The sequence below is a fragment of the Schistocerca americana genome, chromosome 3 (genome assembly GCF_021461395.2).
Source record: "Schistocerca americana isolate TAMUIC-IGC-003095 chromosome 3, iqSchAmer2.1, whole genome shotgun sequence".
Classification (NCBI taxonomy): domain Eukaryota; kingdom Metazoa; phylum Arthropoda; class Insecta; order Orthoptera; family Acrididae; genus Schistocerca; species Schistocerca americana.
The window spans coordinates 627,794,576-627,817,422 of record NC_060121.1 but is presented as its reverse complement, the minus strand read 5'-3'; the positions used below and the strand labels follow the sequence as shown (position 1 = coordinate 627,817,422).

Here is a 22,847-nt window from a genome sequence, read left to right as displayed (position 1 = left end):
TATTGGACAGTTTTGGTTGGGAAGTTTTAGACCACCCACCCTACAGTCCTGATCTTGCGCCGAGTGATTACCATCTGTTCCTCCACCTCAAACAACACCTCAGTGGTAACCGTTACAAAGATGACGACGACGTGAAAACGGCAGCAAACTCTTCGTTATCAGAGCAGGCGGCAAGTTTTTATGAAGATGGTATTTTAAAATTGGTTGAGAGGTATGATATGTGTTTGAACAAACTTGGTAATTATGTTAAAAAATAGAGTGAAGTATGTACTTTCTGAAAATAAATTTATTTTTTTGAAATAACCTTTCGTTGTGTACTTATGTTCAAACCGACCTTACTTAAAACACATGCCTCATACTTGTAAGAAATTTTGTAGGAATTATGATCTATGTTCGGCAAATGTAATTGTTAATTTGGGAGTTTGATCAGTAATTGCAGTCAGCAATAATTTCAGGATGTAGGAGGAAAGCTTGTTCAGACAATAGCTTTTGGCAATAAAAGTTGCACCTGGAACTTGTGGCAGGTGCATGGGGGTGATGCCAATTCTGAGCTGGCAAAAAAAAAAAGGTCTTGGCAAGGGAAAATATCTGTAATCTGAAAAAAAGGTGATATTATGATATAATTGTAATTAGATATTATATGCAATGAAATGGTACTTAGTGTTTGCTGGGTGAAACAGCAAATAATGCACCTGTTTAAGTAAAATGTTTATGAATTATGAAGTCTACAGATGTGATTAGATTCTGAGATTGATTCATAAAGAATCTGCATTTGTCTGTGCATTTTGATTCTGTGCTTCAAGATCTTTCACACAGTGAACACATGGTAAACCAGGGAGGGGTTCAATAGCCTGATCACTGGGAAGCCATGGGGTTGCAATTAAAGGCAGCTTCTGATTTTGGTCATTTGTTTGATGCTTCTCAGCATAATGATTTTGCTGACGAGGAGTACATTGCACTGGTGGCTGTACTTTGATGCGAGAGAGGTGGTCTTCTGATGCAAGGGACCCAAGGAGGAGGTCGTTGAAACTGGAAGACTGCAATGAGGGCATAACCAGTGAAGTGGTGTGTAATGACATGAAGAACTGGAGATAGACAACTTCATTTAAATTGCTCTGATTGATGTTCATAGAGACTAATTATTGAAACTTATAAACGTATTAAAAAATAAAAATCACAGTTTAGATGTGTAATTGCTTAGACATCGCTTATTTCAATGCCTACTCAGGTTTTGGCACAGTTTTATTTGTACCCACATTTGTTTATTATTTATACACACAGTAGTAGTATGGGGTGGAAGTCTCGGTGCTACTTCATGTAGCCATCACTGTGGTAATAACTTCGTGAAGTGGGGATATGTAACATAACAGGTGAAACTGTGCATCTAAAACAGTCATCCTCAAATACAGAAAGTTATTAGCCTCTGTGTGGGTAATTTGCACTGATATTCCACTTTCTATGTTGATTTAATAATAAATTTATGTATTAATAATTGTAGAAGGATTTGAATAACATGACGCAAAATGAGCAAGAATATAGTAGATGTTTTGATAAATGATTGCTGTTCCGTTTCATGGAATATATTAAAACAAAAGTAACTGTAATGAGAAAATATAATAGTATGTGATACAATAAGTGTGTACAGAACTGTGTAATGTATTTGTTTAAGTATTTATATACTGTGAAAAGTGTTTCTAAATGAATGGTGGTCAAATATATGGATGTTAGTTTGACTAGAGCAGTGGGCCAAGACACAAAACGCAGGACAGAAATGCAAGGCAGACAGCGTGGTATTTGGTGTGCTGGGAGTCACGCAGGTAATGTGGGCTAGAACGGCCAGGGGCACACATGTTTTAATTCCGTGGTACTATCATGCCTATACGATCGTTCAGTTCTAGTCTTCAATTTATATGTTTGTGAGCTGTAAACATAGTGCAAGTTACAGTGACTGTGATGTTGTGAACTTTTTATTGCCTGCAGGTACTATGCTAAAACTATTTTAGATTCTATTAGACCAATATGTGTAGGAGCACCATTCACAGCAAACCAATTTTCTATGACTAAAGAAACAATATAATTCTAACATGTGGTAAACATGCATTGTTGTTGTTGTTGTGATCTTCAGTCCTGAGACTGGTTTGATGCAGCTGTCCATGCTACTCTATCCTGTGCAAGCTTCTTCATCTCCCAGTACCTACTGCAACCTACATCCTTCTGAATCTGCTTAGTGTATTCATCTCTTGGTCTCCCTCTACGATTTTTACCCTCCACGCTGCCCTCCAATACTAAATTGGTCATCCCTTGATGCCTCAGAACATGTCCTACCAAGCGATCCCTTCTTCTGGTCAAGTTGTGCCACAAACTTCTCTTCTCCCCAATCCTATTCAATACTTCCTCATTAGTTATGTGATCTACCCATCTAATCTTCAGCATTCTTCTGTAGCACCACATTTCGAAAGCTTCTATTCTCTTCTTGTCCAAACTATTTATCATCCATGTTTCACTTCCATACATGGCTACACTCCATACAAATACTTTCAGAAATTACTTCCTGACACTTAAATCTATACTCGATGTTAACAAATTTCTATTCTTCAGAAACGCTTTCCTTGCCATTGCCAGTACATTTTATATCCTCTCTACTTCGACCATCATCAGTTATTTTGCTCTCCAAATAGCAAAACACCTTTACTACTTTAAGTGTCTCATTTCCTAATCTAATTCCCTCAGCATCACCCGACTTAATTCGACTACATTCCATTATCCTCGTTTTGATTTTGTTGATGTTCATCTTATATCCTCCTTTCAAGACACTATCCATTCCATTCAACTGCTCTTCCAAGTCCTTTGCTGTCTCTGACAGAATTACGATGTCATCGGCGAACCTCAAAGTTTTTATTTCTTCTCCATAATATCCTTAATTCCCGATTTCATTGCTCAGTTTTCTCTTATTTCACAGTATTTCACTGACTGACCTCATACGCCATATTAATAATCATTAATCACTTATGTTAGGGCATAAAGCAACGATGTGCAATGAAACCCCTGTGCAGACAAGTCATTTAACAGTTGTGCACTTGCCCTCTGCTGGACTGCTAGCAGCAGTAGTTACTGCTAAACGTAGGTATCATTGCAACATTGATACAAGCTGCAGTCTCCAAGTAGTATGGTATCATCTGTACTGCTGTGCTCAGTGCTATGCTTACTACCTTTCTAGTGAATACTGAACTGCCAGTGTCAGTAAGAGCAAGCAAAATAGTGCTATATTACACTGCAACAATGCTGGCTACACAACTCGGCATGTTTTTATCATCGTCTCCCGGAAAACATTACTGATCAATAATGTGAGTATCTCGGTGCAAATGAGTCAAGGAAATAGATATGAGATGGAGTACACTTACACATACCCACATGTACGTGTGAACAGAAGAGACATATATCATTGCTGGATCACAGTGGTTACTTTTGGTCCCATATCTCCAATATCGCCAATGTGGCCGACTATGCTGGTAAAGTTTGAGAGTATGTGCACATCTTTCCAGTATTTTGTTGGGCAAAATGGTGATGGACACATTCATAGTACATTTGCAGTTCAACAAAGTCAATAAAATGTAATTTTCTTTTGCATGAGAACAAGGAATTTCATCTGGCTCAGGCATCTGAAATGGAAGGTTAAATGGGAGGCTACCAAGAAAAAATGCCTGTGGTTCATTTAGTATCTACAGATTAAACTTTCTGCCTTAACATTGTTTAGTGTAAGATCAATGTTACTTGTTAAGCTGCATCATGTACCTTACATGAAATATTAATATGGTGAAAATGGTATTTGTGTTCACCTGGCAATTACACTGAAGATCCAAAGAGTAGTGCTGGAGGAAATTGACACCATGAATCCTTCAGGGCTGCCCATAAATCTGTAAGAGTATGGGAGGGTAGAGATCTCTTCTAAACAGCATGTTGCAAGGCATCCCAGATATGCTCAATTAACTTCATGTCTGGGGAGTTTGCTGCCAGTGGAAGTGTTTAAACTCACAAGTGTGCTCCTGGGGGTGTCGTACTGTCCTGCTGTAATTGTCCAAGTCCATCTGAATGCACAATGGACGTGAATGGATGAGGTGATCAGACAGGATGCTTACGAACATGTCACCTGTCAGACTCATGTCTAGACGTATCAGGGTTTCCATATCACCCACACAATTACAGAGCACCAGCTTGAATAGACCCCTGCTGACATGCAGGGTCCACGGACTCATGAGGCTGCCTCCATATCCATACTCATCCATCTGTTTGATACAATTTGAAAACAGACTTGTGCGACCACGCAACATGTTTCCAGTCATCAACGACCCACTGTCTGTGTTGACAGGCCTAGGTGAGGCGTAAAGCTTTGTGTTGTGCAATCATCAAGGGATTCATGAGTGGACCTTTGGCTCCAAACACCCATATTGATGATGTTTCATTGAAAGTTTCACACGCTGACACTTGTTGATGGCCCAGCACTGAAATCTGCAGGAATCTGCAGAAGGGTTGCACTTCTGTCACAATGAATGATTCTCTTCAGTCAATGTTGGTCCTGTTCTTGCAGGATCTTCTTCCAGCCGCAGCGATGTTGGAGATTTGATGTTTTACCAGATTCCTGATATTCATGGCACACTCATGAAATGGTTGTATGTGAAAATCCCCTCTTCATCGCTATCTCGGAGATGCTGTGTCCCATTGTTCATGTCCCAACTATAACAACACGCTCAAACTCACTTAAATCTTGATAACCTGCATCTGAAGCAGCAGTAAATGATCTAACAACTGTGCCAGACACTTGTCTTATACATGCATTGCTGACTGCAGTGCTGTATTCTGCCTGTTTACATCTCTTTATATTTGAATATGCATGCCTATACCAGTTTCTTTGGCGCTGCAGTGATTTTAAATGGTAAATATCTATAACTTATAGACAACAAAGTCGGCTGTGCAACATCCTGCTAATCTGACCTGCCTCATCCTGTCTGTAGTTCTAATATTACATGTGGTGTCACCGCCAGACACCACACTTGCTAGGTGGTAGCTTAAATCGGCCGCGGTCCATTTAGTACATGTCGGACCCGCGTGTCGCCACTGTGTGATCGCAGACCTAGCGCCACCACAAGGCAGGTCTCGAGATACGATAGAGCACTCGCCCCAGTTGTACGACGACATTGCTAGCGACAATACGGACGAAGCCTTCCTCTCATTTGCCGAGAGTCAGTTAGAATAGCCTTCTGCTAAGTCCATGGCTACGACCTAGCAAGGCGCCAATTGTAACAGTGCATGTATCTTACGAGTCTCATTTGTATAGCCAAGAGAGATGTATCACAAGGAATAAATAAAGTTAAGTATATTCCAAAGCTACGTATTTTCTTGATAGCAGTCATAACGTATCTTGTTCCAGACTTCACGCCCGTCTGCGTTAGATAGCGTGCCTATCGGCCCCCTCAAAATAACACTGTGTCGGCACTTCTGTCGACACATCATTTGGCGACGTGGCTTAAAGGAAAAGTGTTCTTTCTGATTGCTTACATTTATTTGTGTCATGGCTTCGCCAGATGTACTGTCCGAATTTTATCGCTTGCAGAATCAGCAGACGCAGGCGTTATTGGATGCCCTTGGACAGCTCGTCCAGGGTCAACGTGCCATTCAAACCGATGCGGCAGCCGCCGCTTCACCGCTACCGCAGCCACAACTCGCAGTTGCACCGCCTTTTAGGAACTACGACCCGGCGCACGAGTCCTGGACGGAATGGTCCCGACAGATCGGCTTTCACATCGCCGCCTACAGGATTCAAGGTAATGAGCGGCAGCCGTTTTTGCTTTCTTGTGTCGGTGTGTCCACCTACCGTGTGATAGTGAAATTGTTTCCCCGACGCGACGTAGCAACTCTGTCCTACGAGGAAATTTTGTCTGCTTTAGATGCCTATTTCAAAGAAACAGTTAATGTGGTTGCAAAACGGTATACGTTTTTTCGTACGAAACGTACGGCCGGTCAAACTAATAGGGAGTGGGTAGCAACATTGCAAGGACTTACTAGGGACTGTGCCTTTGACTGTGACTGTGGTCTTTCTTATTCAGATACAATGGTGCATGATGCAATTGCACAGAACGTTTCTGATGTTCGCATACGGGAGCAAATTTTGAAACTAGTTAATCCCTCCCTTCAACAAGTGATAGACATATTAGATAGACAAGACACACTTGACTGTGCTCAGGAATCTTTTGAAACTTCGCCAGCCGTGTGTAACATTAACCGGCCCGCTGGACGCGCTGCGCGGCCCGATAACCGGGCCTCGCGCACTTCGACACAGCTGCCGCCGCGCTCTCAGCCAGGTGTGCCGCGCCAGCACACAAATGCAGTGAAATCATGCCCGCGGTGTGCTACTAGACATTCGCGTGAACATTGCCCGTCACGCCAAGCTATTTGCTTTTTCTGCAATAGGAAAGGACATGTTCAAAGTGTTTGCCAGAAAAAGCTCAGATCAGACAATCGCAATCATTCCAGGCCCTTTGCTTCGCGCCGGAATCGAACCAAGGACACTCGGGCTCGTGGACCTTCGTCCATGGACATTCATGTAGTTAATTCCACTTCGTCCAGTGACACTTTCTCTAACAGTGACTGTGTTCGTCCCACAAACAGTGTGCGTCGACGTCGCCGGAAATCACGTCAATTAGCAAGTGCTTCTGTACCAGTGTCTGTTCAAATTGCACGAGACAGTCGCTCTTGTCGTCAGCAGGACAATAGACTTTTTGTAGATTTGGACTTTAATGGCAAGGTCATACCGTTGCAGCTCGATACCGGAGCTGCAGTTTCATTGCTCAATCACGACACGTACAAACAACTGGGCGCACCTCCGTTGCGTGCCGCAAATGTTACGCTAAATAGTTATTCAGGACAGAATATACCTGTGTTAGGACAGTGCAGCCTTCTTGCCACATACAAGGGACAAACAAAACTTGTGTCGTTTTACGTTCTTCTACTGCAGTGAACTTGTTTGGCTTAGATTTATTTCAATTGTTTAACATGTCTATTGTAAATCAGGTCCTATCAGTGAATCAGACAGTGCCTTCAGACAGTGTTTCTAGGTTATGTGATGAATTTGCAGACATTTTTGCACCGGGCTTAGGTTGCGCTAAAAACTATGAAGCACATTTGGAACTGAAAGTCAACGCGCAACCGAACTTTTTCAGAGCGCGTAATGTTCCTCACGCATTGCGTGATGAGATCGCAAGAACATTACACGATTTAGCATCACAAGGTGTGAGTGAATGTGTGCAATGCCTTTTCGATTTCAGCTCCGCTTCATCGCTTACTCCGTAAGGGAGTTCCGTTTGTCTGGACGACGGAATGCGAACGCGCCTTTCGCCAGTTGAAATCGGCATTGCTTTCAAATACTTGCCTTACGCCATTCGATCCCCAGAAACCACTTTTGTTGATGGTTGATGCGTCAGATTTCGGGATCGGTGCTGTGCTTGCGCACAAAGTTGGCTCGCATGATCGCCCTATTGCCTTTGCGTCCAAATTGCTCTCGTCTGCGCAAAGAAATTATTCACAGATAGAGAAAGAAGCTTTGGCTCTCGTGTTTGGTGTTACTAAGTTCCATGATTTCTTGTATGGTCGTCACTTTACCATCATCACCGACCACAAACCTTTGACATCGCTTTTTCATCCGAACAAGCCTGTACCTCCGCGTACAGCGCAGAAATTCATTCGCTGGTCTATTTTCCTCTCGCAGTACCGCTACGATATCTTGTATCGGTCCACTGCTAAGCACGGCAACGCTGATGCGTTGTCCCGTTTGCCTGTTGCTGAGGATAAAGCATTCGATTCTTCTGAACTTGCTTGCATGTTCATTGATGCGGAAACTGATGACGTGGTCGAATCGTTTACGATTGATTTTCGTCGTGTAGCTACAGCCACAGCTGCTGACCCTGTCCTTGCTACCGTTTTGCGTTTTGTTGCTACGCAATGGCCTTTGTCAAAGTCTCGGATCGAGGATCCGTTGGTTCGCCGATTTTTTGCTCACAAGGAGAGACTTTTTGTTCGACGTGGTGTTTTGTTGTTGCGTTCTGATAATGATCAGTCCCGAGTCGTGGTCCCACGTTCGTTACAGTCCTCTGTCTTACGGCTTCTTCACCAAGGACATTGGGGTATAGTGCGAACGAAACAACTTGCTCGTCAGCACTGTACTTGGTTCGGAATCGATGCTGCAATTACGAATATGTGTTCTTCTTGCATGGCGTGTGCCGAACAACAATCCGCACTGCCGCGGAAAGTCTTTGCATGGCTAAAAGCCACTTCCCCTTGGCAACGCTTGCACATTGATTTTGCTGGTCCGTTCTGGAATGCTCGATGGTTGGTTCTGGTCGATGCCTTCAGTAATTTTCCTTTTGTTGTCTGGATGTCTTCCACGACGTCCTCCGCCACCATCCAAGCGTTGTCTGCTATCTTTTGCATTGAAGGTCTTCCGCAGACTATTGTTTCCGACAATGGCCCACAATTCATGTCCGCAGAATTTCAGTCATTCTGCCAGGCCAATGGTATTCAACATCTGACATCCGCGCCGTTTTCGCCTCAGTCAAACGGTGCCGCTGAACGATTGGTCCGGACTTTCAAGTCACAGATGTTGAAATTGAAAGAGTCGCATTCTCGGGAGGACGCATTGTTGCTCTTTTTGTCTTCGTATCGCTCTCAACCCCGAGATGGTCGCTCGCCGGCTGAGTTGCTCCACGGTCATCCTCATCGCACCTTGATGTCTTTGCTGCATCCGCCGCATCAGGTTCCTGTGCAGTGGCAGACTCCTGCTTTTGCTGCAGGCGACGTTGTATTCTATCGCAACTATCGAGGTTCACGGCGTTGGCTCGCAGGGCGCATTCTTCGCTGCCTCGGCCGCGCGATGTATTTGGTTTTGGGGGCCTCTGGTGAGGTGCGTCGGCATCTCAATCAGCTGCGCCTCTGTCGTCGCACGGGTTCTGCCGCTCCCCGTCTGCTTTCAGCGACGGTGCCGTCCGGTCAGCGCCCTGGGGACCCATCTACTGGCTCGCCTCATCCCCAGGTGTTACCGACGATGCCTTCCATTTTGCCCCATGGCGACGCGCCGCCGCAGCAGCCGCCGCCGCCGCCTGTTCTCCCGCCGGTGCCGCCCGCATTCGACGCTTCGATGCAGCCGCCAAGCGCCTCCCTGGGTCACGCGCCGCCGATCGCTTCCCGTGACCAGCCGTCCTCCGCCATGGACCTCTTGCCCGCTCCGGACCACATGACGTCATCAACGACCAAGTCAGCAGTGTACTGACCACATGTTTCTCTGTACTGGATCCACTGACAGTGGTAGAGGACGACATGGCAGTTGGTTGGGCCCAATTGTCTCATCAAGGCCAGAATGGGGAACTTTACATTTACCACTGCCAGGTTCAGCAAGCACAATTCTCTCACGAGCTCTTTGAATTTACACGACATTCAATTAAGTAGCTCTATATGTTTCTGTGATCTTTAGTCTGAAGTCCGGTTTGATGCAACTTTCCATGCTAGACTATCCTGTACAGGCCTCTTTGCTCTCTACTTAACTGTAGCACCCTGAATCCACTTGAAACAGCTTATTGTATTCAACCCTTGGTCTCCTAATACAATTTTTAACCACCTCCCCCAAGAAGACCAAATTTGCTTATTCCTTGGTGTATCAGGGTGTGTCCTAAAAACCAATCACTTCTGTTAGCCAAGTTGTAGCAAAAATGTTTCTCATCAACCAGTTCAGCAGCTTTTAGCACTTCTGTACAAAGTTGCACTTGACACGAATACTCCAGAAAAGGCTTCTTAACACTTAAATTTTTATTCAATAGTGACAAATTTGTCTTTTTTTAAACAACTTTCATGCTATTGCCAAACTGCATTTATTTTCTCTCTATTCCAGCTATTGTCAATTACTTTGCTTCCCAAATAGCAAAACTCATCTATTACTGTCTCACTACCTAAACTAATGCCATCACCATTGCCTGATTTAACTTGACTATGTAGCATTATCATTGTTTTTTTGCTTTTGATGTTATTTATCTTGTTAGTTCTTTCCAAGACACTGTTCATTCCCATCAACTGCTTTTCAAAGCTCTTTGCTGTCTCTGTCTGAATTACAATGTCATAAAGTGAACTTCAAAGTCCTTATTTCTTCTTGACTTTCTTTACTGCTTGTCACTGTACCAAATGAATAAAGTTAAAGATAGGCTACAACTCTGTCTCACTCTCTTCTCAACTACTGTTTGTTAGTGCACTCTGGTTTCTATAAAAGCTATAACCAATGTTTCGTGTCCCTGTATTCTGTCCCTGCCAGTTGCAGAATTTCAAAGGCTGTATTCTAGTCTATACTGTCAAAAGCTTTTTCTAAATCTACAAATGCTGTAAATGTAGGTTTGCTTTTCTTTAGTCTGTCTTCAAAGGTAAGTTGTGGGGTCACCACAGCCTTGCTTGTTCCTACATTTCAAAACCCCAACTAATCTTTCCCGAATATGGCTTCTATTACTCTTTCCATGTTTCTGTTTATAAATCAAGCCATATTAAACTAAATATTCACATCTGTCAGCGCCCACTTTCTTTGGAATTGGTATATTCTTCTTGAATACTGACATTTATTTCACATGACTCTTTGAGTCTTGCATATCAGGCAAAACAGTTTTGTCATGGTATGGCTTTGCCATTTTGATGTCTCTGTCAATCTCTTGTCTGTATTCGCTGTTGCCTGATTCACTGGGTGAATTTTTATACTGTCTCATCTTGCAAATTAAATTCAATAACTCATGTGTTTTGTAAGTGCCTTATCTTTTTGGATATTTGAGACTCTGTTGCCTTCGGCATACTGTCTCTTCTTCATATTTGAAACTCCCAACAACTACTAGTTATTTCAATTTATCCTAGTCCTATCAGCTTGATTTCCTGTCTTTCTGTAGTTATTTTATTTATTTATTTTTTTTTTTCAATTTTAATATAGAGTTCATAACCAACAGCGCATGATCAGAATGTACAGCTGCCCCTGGAAATGTTTTGCAATATAAAACATAGTTCCAAAATTTTTCTTACGATTATATAACCAACCTGAAACCTTCTGATAGCTTTAGGTATCTCCATCAAATGAAACCTCTTTCATTAATCTTAAATGAAGTGCCAGCAATGATTAAATTGTAGTCTGTGAAAATTCTGGCTTTTATTTCATTCCTTTCCCCCAGTCCACATTCTCATCCTTTTTTTCTCTGGTACCTCGGCTGCTAGATGGAAGTGCCTTAACCTATGAGTGCTGCTGTCACCACTGTCGTACTGGCTACAGAGAGACGCCCATTCTGCCAGCCTATCAGCACCTGTGGCTGCTGCTCCATCAGTCAGTTGTGATTTCACTGCACTACTGGACTGATCTCACTACACATTGCTGTGGTGTTCTGGATTCACTACACCTTAAGCTTTCGATTTTAGTTTACTAGCTGGACTGTTATTCCACCATGCCTTCTCCATTGTTTGTCTTTCTCATGTTATCCACCAATTTACTCTCTGGTGGCTCTCCACAGGTTCTCTAGTCATTCCAGGTCTTGTCTGATTCCTGTCACTATAATATGCGACGAGGTCAAAGGTTAGCAGTGTCCCATGAATGCAAAGCTCGTGCAACTTCAGCTCCTCCTGCAGCAGCAGTTACAACAGAAGTTTTACCAACAAAAACAAACGTATTTGTTCCATCAGGGTATTTAGGATTGCCTACAGATTTAGGGCTCCCACCCATACAGGCTGCTGTCACTTGCTAGACAGAGAGCCACCCACCTGCATTTCCACTGTTCAACAAAGCCAAAGAGGATAGTGACACATACTCGCTGCAACTGAAAAAGCACTTTGCCAATTTTCAGGTTTTGAATCATGCTCTCCAGCAATTGCTCTTCCTTTCTTGGGCTTCTCCAGAGACGTTTACCTTATTAAGGAAGTTGGCTCCACTCTTGAAACCTGTCACACTCATGTTTGAGGAGATGTGCTTATAGCCGTTAAAAAGTGTTATTCACAGTGATTCCACATGTTCACATAATGCTTTGAGTTCCATCAATACTACAAACAAGATGCTAAGTTACACCGATCATGAGTGATGGATATGCAAGGACTGAGTTGACAGTATGATTTCACTTGTACAAACCTGGCTTGCAAAACTTCATATGAAAATTCTTTTATTCAAGACGTAGTGATCCAATTTGCTCCCAATCCAGAAGTATGCACTGCAGCCCTGTAACTATACAAACCTTCCGTGGACAGTATTTTAAAAATCACGCACTCTTTCGAGAGCGCACATGCAGCAAATGAATGCCTCATGGTTCAACTTCAGGTAGCAGCGGTCCAGCCGCTGCCTCAGGAGCAGAATTCTCTTAAGTCATTTTGCTGAAGGTGGTGTCATGATTTGTTGATATCAGACTTGTCAAGGACCTCTGAACAGTCTGTCACGCCCCTTTGGTGTAAGCAGCAGAGTCTCCCGTCATGATTGCTTCATAGAAAACCTATGACTGGACTTATTGGGTCTCTGGTCACGCTGCGCCCATTGTGGGAAAGATGGGCATCTTCGAACTGTTTGTCATCATCCATTGAGACAATTGGATGCCACTCCTCACATGCGTCAAGGGACAGTGCACAAACTTTGGGCAGTTGTTACTCAGAGCACCCCTCCTGCCACTAAGTTGTTTCCCAATCTTATGGTTGCAAACCAGGATGTCTGTTTCCAGGTTGACACAGGAGTTTCAATTACTCTGATTAACCTCCAAATGTATGCTGCTATTGACTTTCCACCCGATCCCCAAAGCTTACAGGAGCTGCAAGCTTTCTTTGGAAGGTAAATTATTATTATTATTTCCTTCCACAAGTCGCCCACATTATGCACCCTCTCCTCCGACTGCAAAGGAGGGGTGTCCAGCTCGAGTGAACAGCTGATTGTCGCATGCTTTCACACAGCTAAAGCATCTGCTCCATTCCGTGTCATGCCTTACACCCTATTCTCCCTCAAGTCCATTGGTTCTGGTTGCTGATGCTTCTCCCTATGGCATTAACGCATTGCTGGCACATAGGAACAATGACAGTACTGAGCAACCACTCGCTTATGCTTGTAAATTATAGAGTGCAGCAATCAGTTGTCCTTGCTTAACTTTTATTATGCAGATCTAGATTTATGCTAGAAGCTAGCCATTGTATTAAATGAGCTGTGGGCGAAGCCCGATCAATAGGCACTTACGTGCTTTGAGCAAAAATAATAGTGCATTGAGAATGGCTAGCTTCTAGCTGAAATCTAGACCTGCATAATAAAATTTAAGCAAGGACGACTGATTGCTGCAATCTATAATTTACAAGTCAATATAACAGCCGTTGAGTGAAACCGCTTTCCAGATGGAAGGCAACCTGACTTGCTTATGCATCCAAGATGCTGACACCCACTCAAAAGAACTACCCCAAATCTAAAAAGAAGCTTTGGCAATTGTCTTTGCCATTAAAAAATTCCATGTTTACCAATTCAGGACCAAGTTTACCCTCATCATGAATCAAAAACTCTTTGGGCCGGGTTGTTGTCTCCTGGAAATGACGGCACAACAGCTCCAGCATCTGGCGCTTTTCCTCAGTTCCCGCAATTACACCACTAAATACAAGCACGGCATTACACACAGATGGAGGTGCTGTCTCTTGTCTCCCCTTGGGGCCCAACAGCATTTGACAAGCAGGAAATCTGTTTCCACACTGACATGGAACAACAGCATGCCTTGGCTGGGTTTTCCATTACAGCTATTCACATAGTTGCAGACATGCCCCGCGACCCTGTCATGCAGTGCACCCCAACTTTGTGCTCCGTTGGTCGCCCACTTTTCTCTGAGGGCTGCCGATCCAGAACTCTAGGTCTGGACTTGTCTCTTCCATCAACTGCCAGCCTCCTCCAATGTCCTTCTGCTTGACACAGAGGTGGATACCCATCCATTCTACTCTGCGCTCTCAGGTTTTGCAACTCTCCTTTGTCGGCATTGGAGTGTGTAGCAGGTGAAAGCCCTAGGAAAGTGACATGCCAACTGGCCAAGGCCGAATAAAGACATGAAGGCCATGGTGCGTAGCTGTTCTGCTTGTGTCTGGAACCAGGCTGCTCCTCCCCAGTCCTTCACCCCCTGACCCACTCCCCACCACCCCTGGGACTGCCTTCACCTAGACTTTGCTGACCACTTTCTGGGCTCTATGAAGTTCACTATCGTGAACACTAATTCTAACTACCGATATGCAATCAGCATGGCATCCACCACTGCTGACTCCACCTTCAATGGCCTCATCCAGATTTTCTGGCCATTGAAGAACTTCCCTACACCATCACATTAGACAACAGGACCCAATTGATGGCAACAGCTTCTGAACCATTCTGCACATGCAATGGCATCAAGCACTTGTGTTCAGTGAGCCGTTTCACCCGTTCTCCAATGGCAAAGTGGAGTATATGGTGCAAACATTTAAGCAATAGGTGTTAAAGGTGGTGGGCACTTCCATCACCACCAATGCAATCACAATGTTTCTGAACACCTACAGGGCCAGGCTTGTCTATGACTATAGTCTGCTGGAGCTCCTCCAAGAGGAGCAGTCACATACTCTCCTCAATCTCCTGGCCCCACAGTAAAAAGAGGCTCGGACCTGATGTGGCAGGCACTACACACCAGGTTTAGCTGTATGAGCATGTTCATATGGTGCGTGGGGTGAAACCCTCATGGATAATGGCTACAGTGGTTGACACCCATGGGTGAAGCCTTACGATGGCTGATACTTTGAGGGGCTTGGAGTGACATCATACCAATCACCTCCATACATGCCTCCTGGCTGCATCATGGTTGGTGGCTCAGTTGGTCAGACCTGGAATGCCCACTCCTGCTGATTTGCCACAACATGGGTACAACTTGTGCTCCAGGGCACCAGTGGTGGATTCCATGGATGCAGGCATGGAGGTGGAGTACTCACTGCAGTCTCCACCTTTGTGGCCATCTTCAACCCTGTCATCACACCCCAGCATGCTGTCAGATGCCCCAGGCTCTTTCTTCCAGCTTCTGGTTTCAGTGCCAGGATTCCTCCTGTGCCACCGGTTCACCTTCCCAAGCATTGTTCAATAGCTTATCCACCTCTTTCAGTGGTAGGGCGGAGAGGGGGGGGGGGGGGGGGGGGGCAGGATCTGGTATCCCGACTTCATGAGTTTGGAAGCCTGCCATGAAAGCATGAACCTAGATGATGGCAGGTTACACAGCACTGCTATAATTTATGAGCACTGCTGTTGCTGCTGCACTTCTGGCTACGAAGACATGCCCATCCCACTGGCATGTCGCCACCTGCAGCTGTCCTTTATCGCCAGCAGTACAGCCACTCACTCAGTCAGTCATGATTTCACAGTGTTATTGCACTGATCTCACTACCTATCACTGTCTGGTTCTGGATTCATTACGTCTTACGCTTTCAATCTTGGTTTACTCTCTGTATGGTTATTCCACTGTGTTGTCTCTCTTCTTTGCCTTTCTTTTGTTATTGTCCACCAGCTTACTCTCTGGTAGCTCACTGCTGATGCCCACAGTCTGTTTCTGCAGGTTCTTAAGTTTTTCTTGGTCTTGTTCAATTCCCATCACTATACTTTCCTTCTCTTCTGCCCCTACTATTGAATTCCATCACACCTAATTTTCATCTCCTTTAATGACCTGGATAATTTCTTTTATCTCATCATACACTGTTTGAATCTCATCATCAGTTGCAGAGCTAGTAGGTATATGAACTTGTGCCGCAGTGGTGGGTATCGGCCTTGGGGCTATTGAGGTTATGATAAAGCATTCACTATGCTGTTCATTGTAGCTCATCCATATTTCTGTTTTCTTAGCCATTGTAAGATCTAATCCTGTATTATCTCTATTTGATCTTGTGTTGCTTGGCCTGTATTCATATGATGAGAAGTCCTGTCCTCCTATTACCGCATTTAGCTATGAGGGATGCCAGAAAGTAGTGCACCGCATTTTTTTCATCAACAATTCTTTATGAACATACTGAGAAACACACATGAGAGAATAGTGTTTTATCTACACACCCAATTTTTCCACGTAACCTGCATCCTGTTCTATGGACTTCCTCCAGCGAGAAACAAGGGCATGGATGCCCTGTCGGTACTAATCCTTGCCTGATGGCAGAGCTAGTGCTTCACTGTGTGAATCACCTCCTCATTGCCCTCAAAATGTGTTCCACGAATGGCATCCTTTAATGGCCCAAACAAGTGGACGCCCGAGGGGGGCTAGGTCAGGTGCATCAGTGTGACAACTGTGGATGGTCTGCCTGACTGCTGCAAATTGTGGAGCTCCACTGAACTGCCTTCTCATGACCTCAGCCTCTGCGCCCAGTGACTAATTGTACTTTTGTTGACAACAGATGCTCCATAGACTTTGCACAAGCATTTGTGCAAATTCCCCACAGTTTCTTTCTCTGCAGTGAGGAATTCAATCACAGCACACTGCTTGTAACATACATCACCTACAGACACCATTTTGAAACTGTCCTGCAGCTACGCTAGCTGTCAGAAGTGACAGAAACTTGGCGTGCTCACTCAGGAGACTTCAAATAATACATACATAACGTTTTGCATTCGCAGCATTGTTTTCGGCTGAGAAAAAAAAAAAGTGGTGCATTTCTTTCTGGGCACCCCTCGTAATTCCTATGATATCCACACACTGATGCATATAATGCCAAATTTGTTTTTTCTGATAAAAACATCCTCTGAAGTATTTCCCACTCAGAGATCCAAATAGGAACTACTTTATCTGCGGAGTACTTTAAACTTGAATGTGCAATCATCATTAGAGCTGCATGTCTTAGGAAGTATAACAGTTATATTTTTACTTTGTTCCAGCCATTTGGTGTACCATCATAGCAAGGTCATACATCAAATAACTCAAAAATCCAGACTGTGGCCCTTTTAATTACTGAGAAGGGTCTTTGTCAAGAACATTGTTTTCAGTTGATGGGAGCAGCATTTTACATACTTTTAGGTATTTGCTAATACGGGAATACATGTTTTCTGCTGAATTTTCAGTACCATTATGTGATGATTGTTTTAGTAAAATAATGCAATGCTTTAATGCCATCTGGTGGACATTCCGGGATGGTAGAAAGGCTGACCTTTCCTTACGGTCACCATATTCACGTCATGGAGTTGGGTGTACAACCTGTTCCAGAAATGATCCCATCCTTGGACATCTAGATCCAAGGCTGGTTCTCACCAGTAACGCATTTTTCCCCTGGCTGTGTTTCTAGTGCTGCGCAGGGACAGCTTAGTGACACCACTGCCACCTCAGTGCCTCTGAGCTTCCACAATTCTCATTCTAGGTTTACTTCCGTAGGCTCTTCCACTCTCCCCACAGTTGGGGTTATTATCTGCCGCCTTTGAGACCTTTCTTTCACAGTGTCTAATCCCTCAAGAAATTCTTTGTGGGGGAGAAAAAAAACACCTAACTGGGGGAGAAAAAAAAACACCTAACTAACCAACTTGAAACTTCAATGGCACTGATTCTGGATGTCTGAGCACTGCCCACAAATTTTTTACTATGCTAAATATTTCTATTACCAATAAATTTTGCAACTGCATGCTACACAACTGTGCTTCACATTCCCTCCTCATTTCTACTGGAAGTTACAGGCCAAATATAGCCTTGCATCCATGGTACTATGGAGGCGAACCTCCCAGTCTGTTCTACCAAATTTACAAGTCCCACTCTCACTGCGAACCACTACCCTTAACAGAATATTTAGATTGGTTCATTTTTGATCCACTTTTGTACATAATCAGCTGTAAATTATATAGACAGTTGTGTTCACATTATACCTGCTAGCATAACTATCAACCTGCAGTAAAGAAATCTTACCTATTACATGGTGTTATCTGGAATATAGAGCGTGATGGAGAAGTCTCAGGTGTCTTGAAACAACTTCCATGAAGTAACTTTGAACGTGGTGTTTCTTCTCCGATGTTAAAAGTTGCACAATCACTCAAATCTATAAAATCATCCCACTCCTGGAAATGATGAAAATAATAATATTATAATGATAGTTATACTAACTTGAAGCTAGATTATTTCATAAAATGTGTCTTTCACTCTACTAATACAAAGTAAATGACTAAAAACAACAGACTGGAAAAATACAGGTTTTTGATATGGACTTACATTTCTCGAACAGTAATACCTCAATGAAATTTTATTGTGTTCATCTTTCGAATAGAAGAAATCAATTTTGGAGGGTCTTGTAAACTGACACAGTTTTAAATTAATTTTATGAGAACACATTTCTGTTGGCATTTGAGCATACTCATTACTTTACTGCATTGTACTTGCCAGCTTGGCAACAACATTAGACACAAGCACTGAGATTAAAATGGGCACTAGGCAAAGATGCAGTCTTTCTCCTCCATTGCTGAACATGTACACTGAAGAAGGAAGTAAAAGAAATGTACAGAAGCGGGATTAAAATTCAAGGTGAATGGATTTCAATAACAAAATTCACTGACAGCACCGCTATCTTCTGTGAAACTGAAGGAGGATTACAGGGTCTGTCGAATGGAGTGAACAGTAGTCTGAGTAGGAAGGAATTCTGCCATCTTGGTATAAAAGAGAATGTAAGAAGAACATTAGCACAAGAAAAATAGTCTTCCTCACTAAAAAAAGTTTCCTAGTATCAAATATAGGTGTTAATTTGAGAAACAAATTCTGAGAATTTGTATTTTGAAAACTACATTGTACAGAAGTGAATCATGAACTGTGGGAAAGATGGAGAAGTAATGAACTGAAGTGTTTGAGGAATGGTCTTACAGGGCGCTGGGTGTAAGTGGTATGCAGATATAAACATTTATCACAAACAACACAATAGTGGCAGACCACATAAAACACCATCGAGAAAGAGGGGCAGGGGAATAGAGAGAGAGAAAGAGAGGGAGAGAGAGAGAGAGAGAGAGAGAGAGAGAGAGAGAGAGAGAGAGAGAGAGAGAGAGAGAGAGAGAGAGAGAGAGAGGGGGGGGGGGGGGGGGGGACATTGATGGAACAGCTGGCTAGGTCTGAATATGTAGAAGTCATAGAAAGGACTGGATCCATTTGATTTAAACACGCACACAATAATTGACACCACTGGGAAAATTTACTTCACAGCTCACACTAACTCATGCCTGGCAGTGCCATCATCAGCACTTTGCAGAAACATTTTTAAAATCCAAGTTGTTAGTGGTTGTATAAACAGTTTTAATTTTTCATACATCAACATGCAGTCTACCATTACAGAAAGCTCTAACTAAGATACTTACAACTGAAGGTCTCCCATAGATGACATCATTGGACAAAAGGCCATGGCTTACATTAAATCATATCAGATAGTTCTTTGCTAAAAATGGCACTGACATATGAGGGTCATTCAATAAGTAACGCCCCACATTTTTTAAGAAAGCCATTAATACATAGAGACAAATAACCTTGCTGGAGCTTCACATTTGATGTTTGTTCATGAGCCAGCAAAGTTTCAAACCGTTCTGGCACATGGCAGTGTTGTAGTACAGCGTCATAATGGTGTCTACATATGGCTCACTTTACAAGCAGCGTGCTGTTATTGAATTCTTGAGTGCAGAAAAAGAAACTGTGGTGAACGTCCATAAATGTTTGTGTGCACTGTTTGCCGATGCTGCAGTTGATAGGAGTACAGCTGAGAAATGGGTAAAGAAAGCCTAAAGAAATGCATAAACAGAGCTCCATGATCAGCTACGCTCGGGACACCCTGTCACAGCCACTGCTCCAGATATGCTGAATCATGCAGATGTCATTATTTGTGCCAACCAGCGCATCACAACTCGGCAAGTGGCTCTACAGTCGTCAGTCAGCATTGGAAGTGCGTCTGCAATGATTGAGACTCTCATATATTCAAAGAGGTGTTCACAATGGGTTCCATAAATGCTCATAGCGGACCACAAGAGTCAAAGAAAAGCCATTTCATCTGAACTGTTGCAGCATTTTGAGACTGACAGAGAGGGCTTTCTGTCACGAATCATTATGGGGGACAAAAGCTAGGTGCACCACATTGCACCGGAAACAAACATGCAGACCATGGAGTGGCATCATCCTCATTCACCACAAAAGAAGAAATTCACGACAACCCCCCCTGCTGGAAAAGTCATGGTGACAGTCTTCTGGGATTGTGATGGTATCATTTTCATGAATGTGATGCCAAGAGGGTCAACCATCAATTCAGAGGCATACATGAAGACTCTGAATAAACTCAAGAACCGTTTCTAATGTGTTTGACTGAACAAGAATCCTGCAGAAATCTTGCTCCAATGCGATAATGCACACCCCACACATGCCTGAGAACGCGGGAACACATCACCAAATTGGTTTGGACATCACTGCCTCACCCACCCTACAGTCCAGACCTGGCACCCTAAGACTTTGATTTCTTTGGGCCACTTAAAGATTCACTATGAGGAACACACTTTAAAGATGAGAGTGTTACTCATGCAGTGAAAACATGGCTATGACTACAGGACAAGAGCTTTTAAAAGCCGTACATGCTCTTCCACTACGCAGGCGTACAGCAATAGAACATGGACAAAACATGTTGATGTAAACTGTCACCAAATTCTGACTCTTAACAATGAATATGTTCTGAGAAAAAAAAGTGGGGCACTACTTATTGAACGACCCTCTTAGTAATGTAACAATATGAGGCACATATTGGAATATTTGATACCACACCAAGTATACTACCTGACACATATTTTTTTAAGTTTGCAAATTCTCTGAAGACTTTATTTATTCATTTATGCTAACTGCTGACTAATGTGTTATGCTTAAATACAAACAATGATATAATTGCAAATTGGTTTCATTTACTTAGCATGACCACGTTAATGTGAGATGTCATCACAATTTGATGTAAGAAGCATCAGGGAAACAGCCTCTGAAGCATTCCTTGGCTATCAACAGCTAAAGAATTCTTTAGCAAAAAGCAGCCAAAATGTCCTTTCAAAATAACGGCCAGAGCTGATGGAGCAAGAGTTGCTACCCTGACCATGCTGTAGCGAAGTTAACTCATGTCTACATCTCACCACCACCAACAGGAACAAACACTGCTCACAGTGGACACAGAGCCAAGCTGGAGTAATGCTAACTGGCGTTCTCGCACAGCCTTGGCAGCACTAGCTTTCTCTCCTCCTACATGACGGGAAACATTGGCCTTTTAAAACAATGAGGCGACAAACCTGCATAAATGCTGGCCATTGAATCCAAGCAGTATCAATCACAGCCTGCAGCCAGCCTTGAGAGGAAGTCTACATCACTCATAGTCAAACTGGTGCCTTCCAGCTGGAAGAGCACCTACTGACTGGCTTCCACCAGCTGCAAGTCTTATACTGGAGGGGTCTATGGTTCACGCATGTACCTGACTAGCTGCCTTGCGTGAGCATACTCTCCTGCAGCTGGTTTGCCCAGTGGGACACACTACCCCTGCCAGCCACTGTTGCTACATTCTACGCTGGGGTCCACGGCTCGAATGGACATGTTCTGGTGCATCCTGTACTGACGTGTCCGCCAGTGCTGGCAACAGTCACAGCATACTGCCCAGGCTAGAGCCACCTTATTGTTGACAGCAGGACACTATCACACCACAGCCTATTTACACTGTTAACTGGCCGGGCCTTTGAGGACTGCGACAGAGATCAGCATCTTTGATGCACACCAGGGGCACAACTGCCATAAACTGATGAATAAACATGTGACAATTTCACAATCTTGATTTATCAGAAGATAGTGACTTGGTTGTTAATCACCACCACGCCCACAGTGCGGAGCTGAATGCCATTATGACCTATAAAAAATGGCTCTTCCTCTCGCCACAAAGGTGAAGTCACCTCTACAGTATTATGACTCAATTGGGTAAAAAGCACATCTTTTCACTATGTGCACATTATCACACTAGCAATTTATATGAAATTTCATTAAAGAACAAGCTGTTTGTTGTTGTGGTCTTCAGTCCTGAGACTGGTTTGATGCAGCTCTCCATGCTACTCTATCCTGCGCAAACTGCTTCATCTCCCAGTACCTACTGCAACCTACATCCTTCTGAATCTGCTTGGTGTATTGATCTCTTGGTCTCCCTCTATGATTTTTACCCTCCACGCTGCCCTCCAATACTAAATTGGTGATCCCTTGATGCCTCAGAACATGTCCTACCAAGCGATCCCTTCTTCTGGTCAAGTTGTGCCACAAACTTCTCTTCTCCCCAATCCTATTCAATACTTCCTCATTAGTTATGTGATCTACCCATCTAATCTTCAGCATTCTTCTGTAGCACCACATTTCGAATGCTTCTATTCTCTTCTTGTCCAAACTATTTATCGTCCATGTTTCACTTCCATACATGGCTACACTCCATACGAATACTTTCAGAAATGACTTCCTGACACTTAAATCAATACTGGATGTTAACAAATTTCTCTTCTTCAGAAACACTTTCCTTGCCATTGCGAGCCTACATTTTATATCCTCTCTACTTCGACCATCATCAGTTATTTTGCTCCCCAAATAGCAAAACTCCTTTACTGCTTTAAGTGCCTCATTTCCTAATCTAATTCCCTCAGCATCACCTGACTTAATTAGACTACATTCCATTATCCTCGTTTTGCTTTTGATGATGTTCATCTCATATCCTCCCTTCAAGATGCTATCCATTCCATTCAACTGCTCTTCCAGGTCCTTTGCTGTCTCTGACAGAATTACAATGTCATCGGCGAACCTCAAAGTTTTTATTTC

General features: G+C 43.4%; 1 protein-coding gene across 4 annotated transcripts in view; it reads right to left on the bottom strand.

The window, feature by feature from the left end:
* LOC124606880 overlaps positions 1-22,847 on the bottom strand; it is a 305,942-nt gene that overhangs the window by 9,723 nt on the left and 273,372 nt on the right. For all 4 annotated transcript variants that reach the window (XM_047138973.1, XM_047138974.1, XM_047138975.1 and 1 more), the window contains one exon: positions 17,928-18,076. In XM_047138973.1, the coding sequence (XP_046994929.1) occupies positions 17,928-18,076 (149 nt within the window). The remainder of the gene's footprint in view (positions 1-17,927; positions 18,077-22,847) is intronic.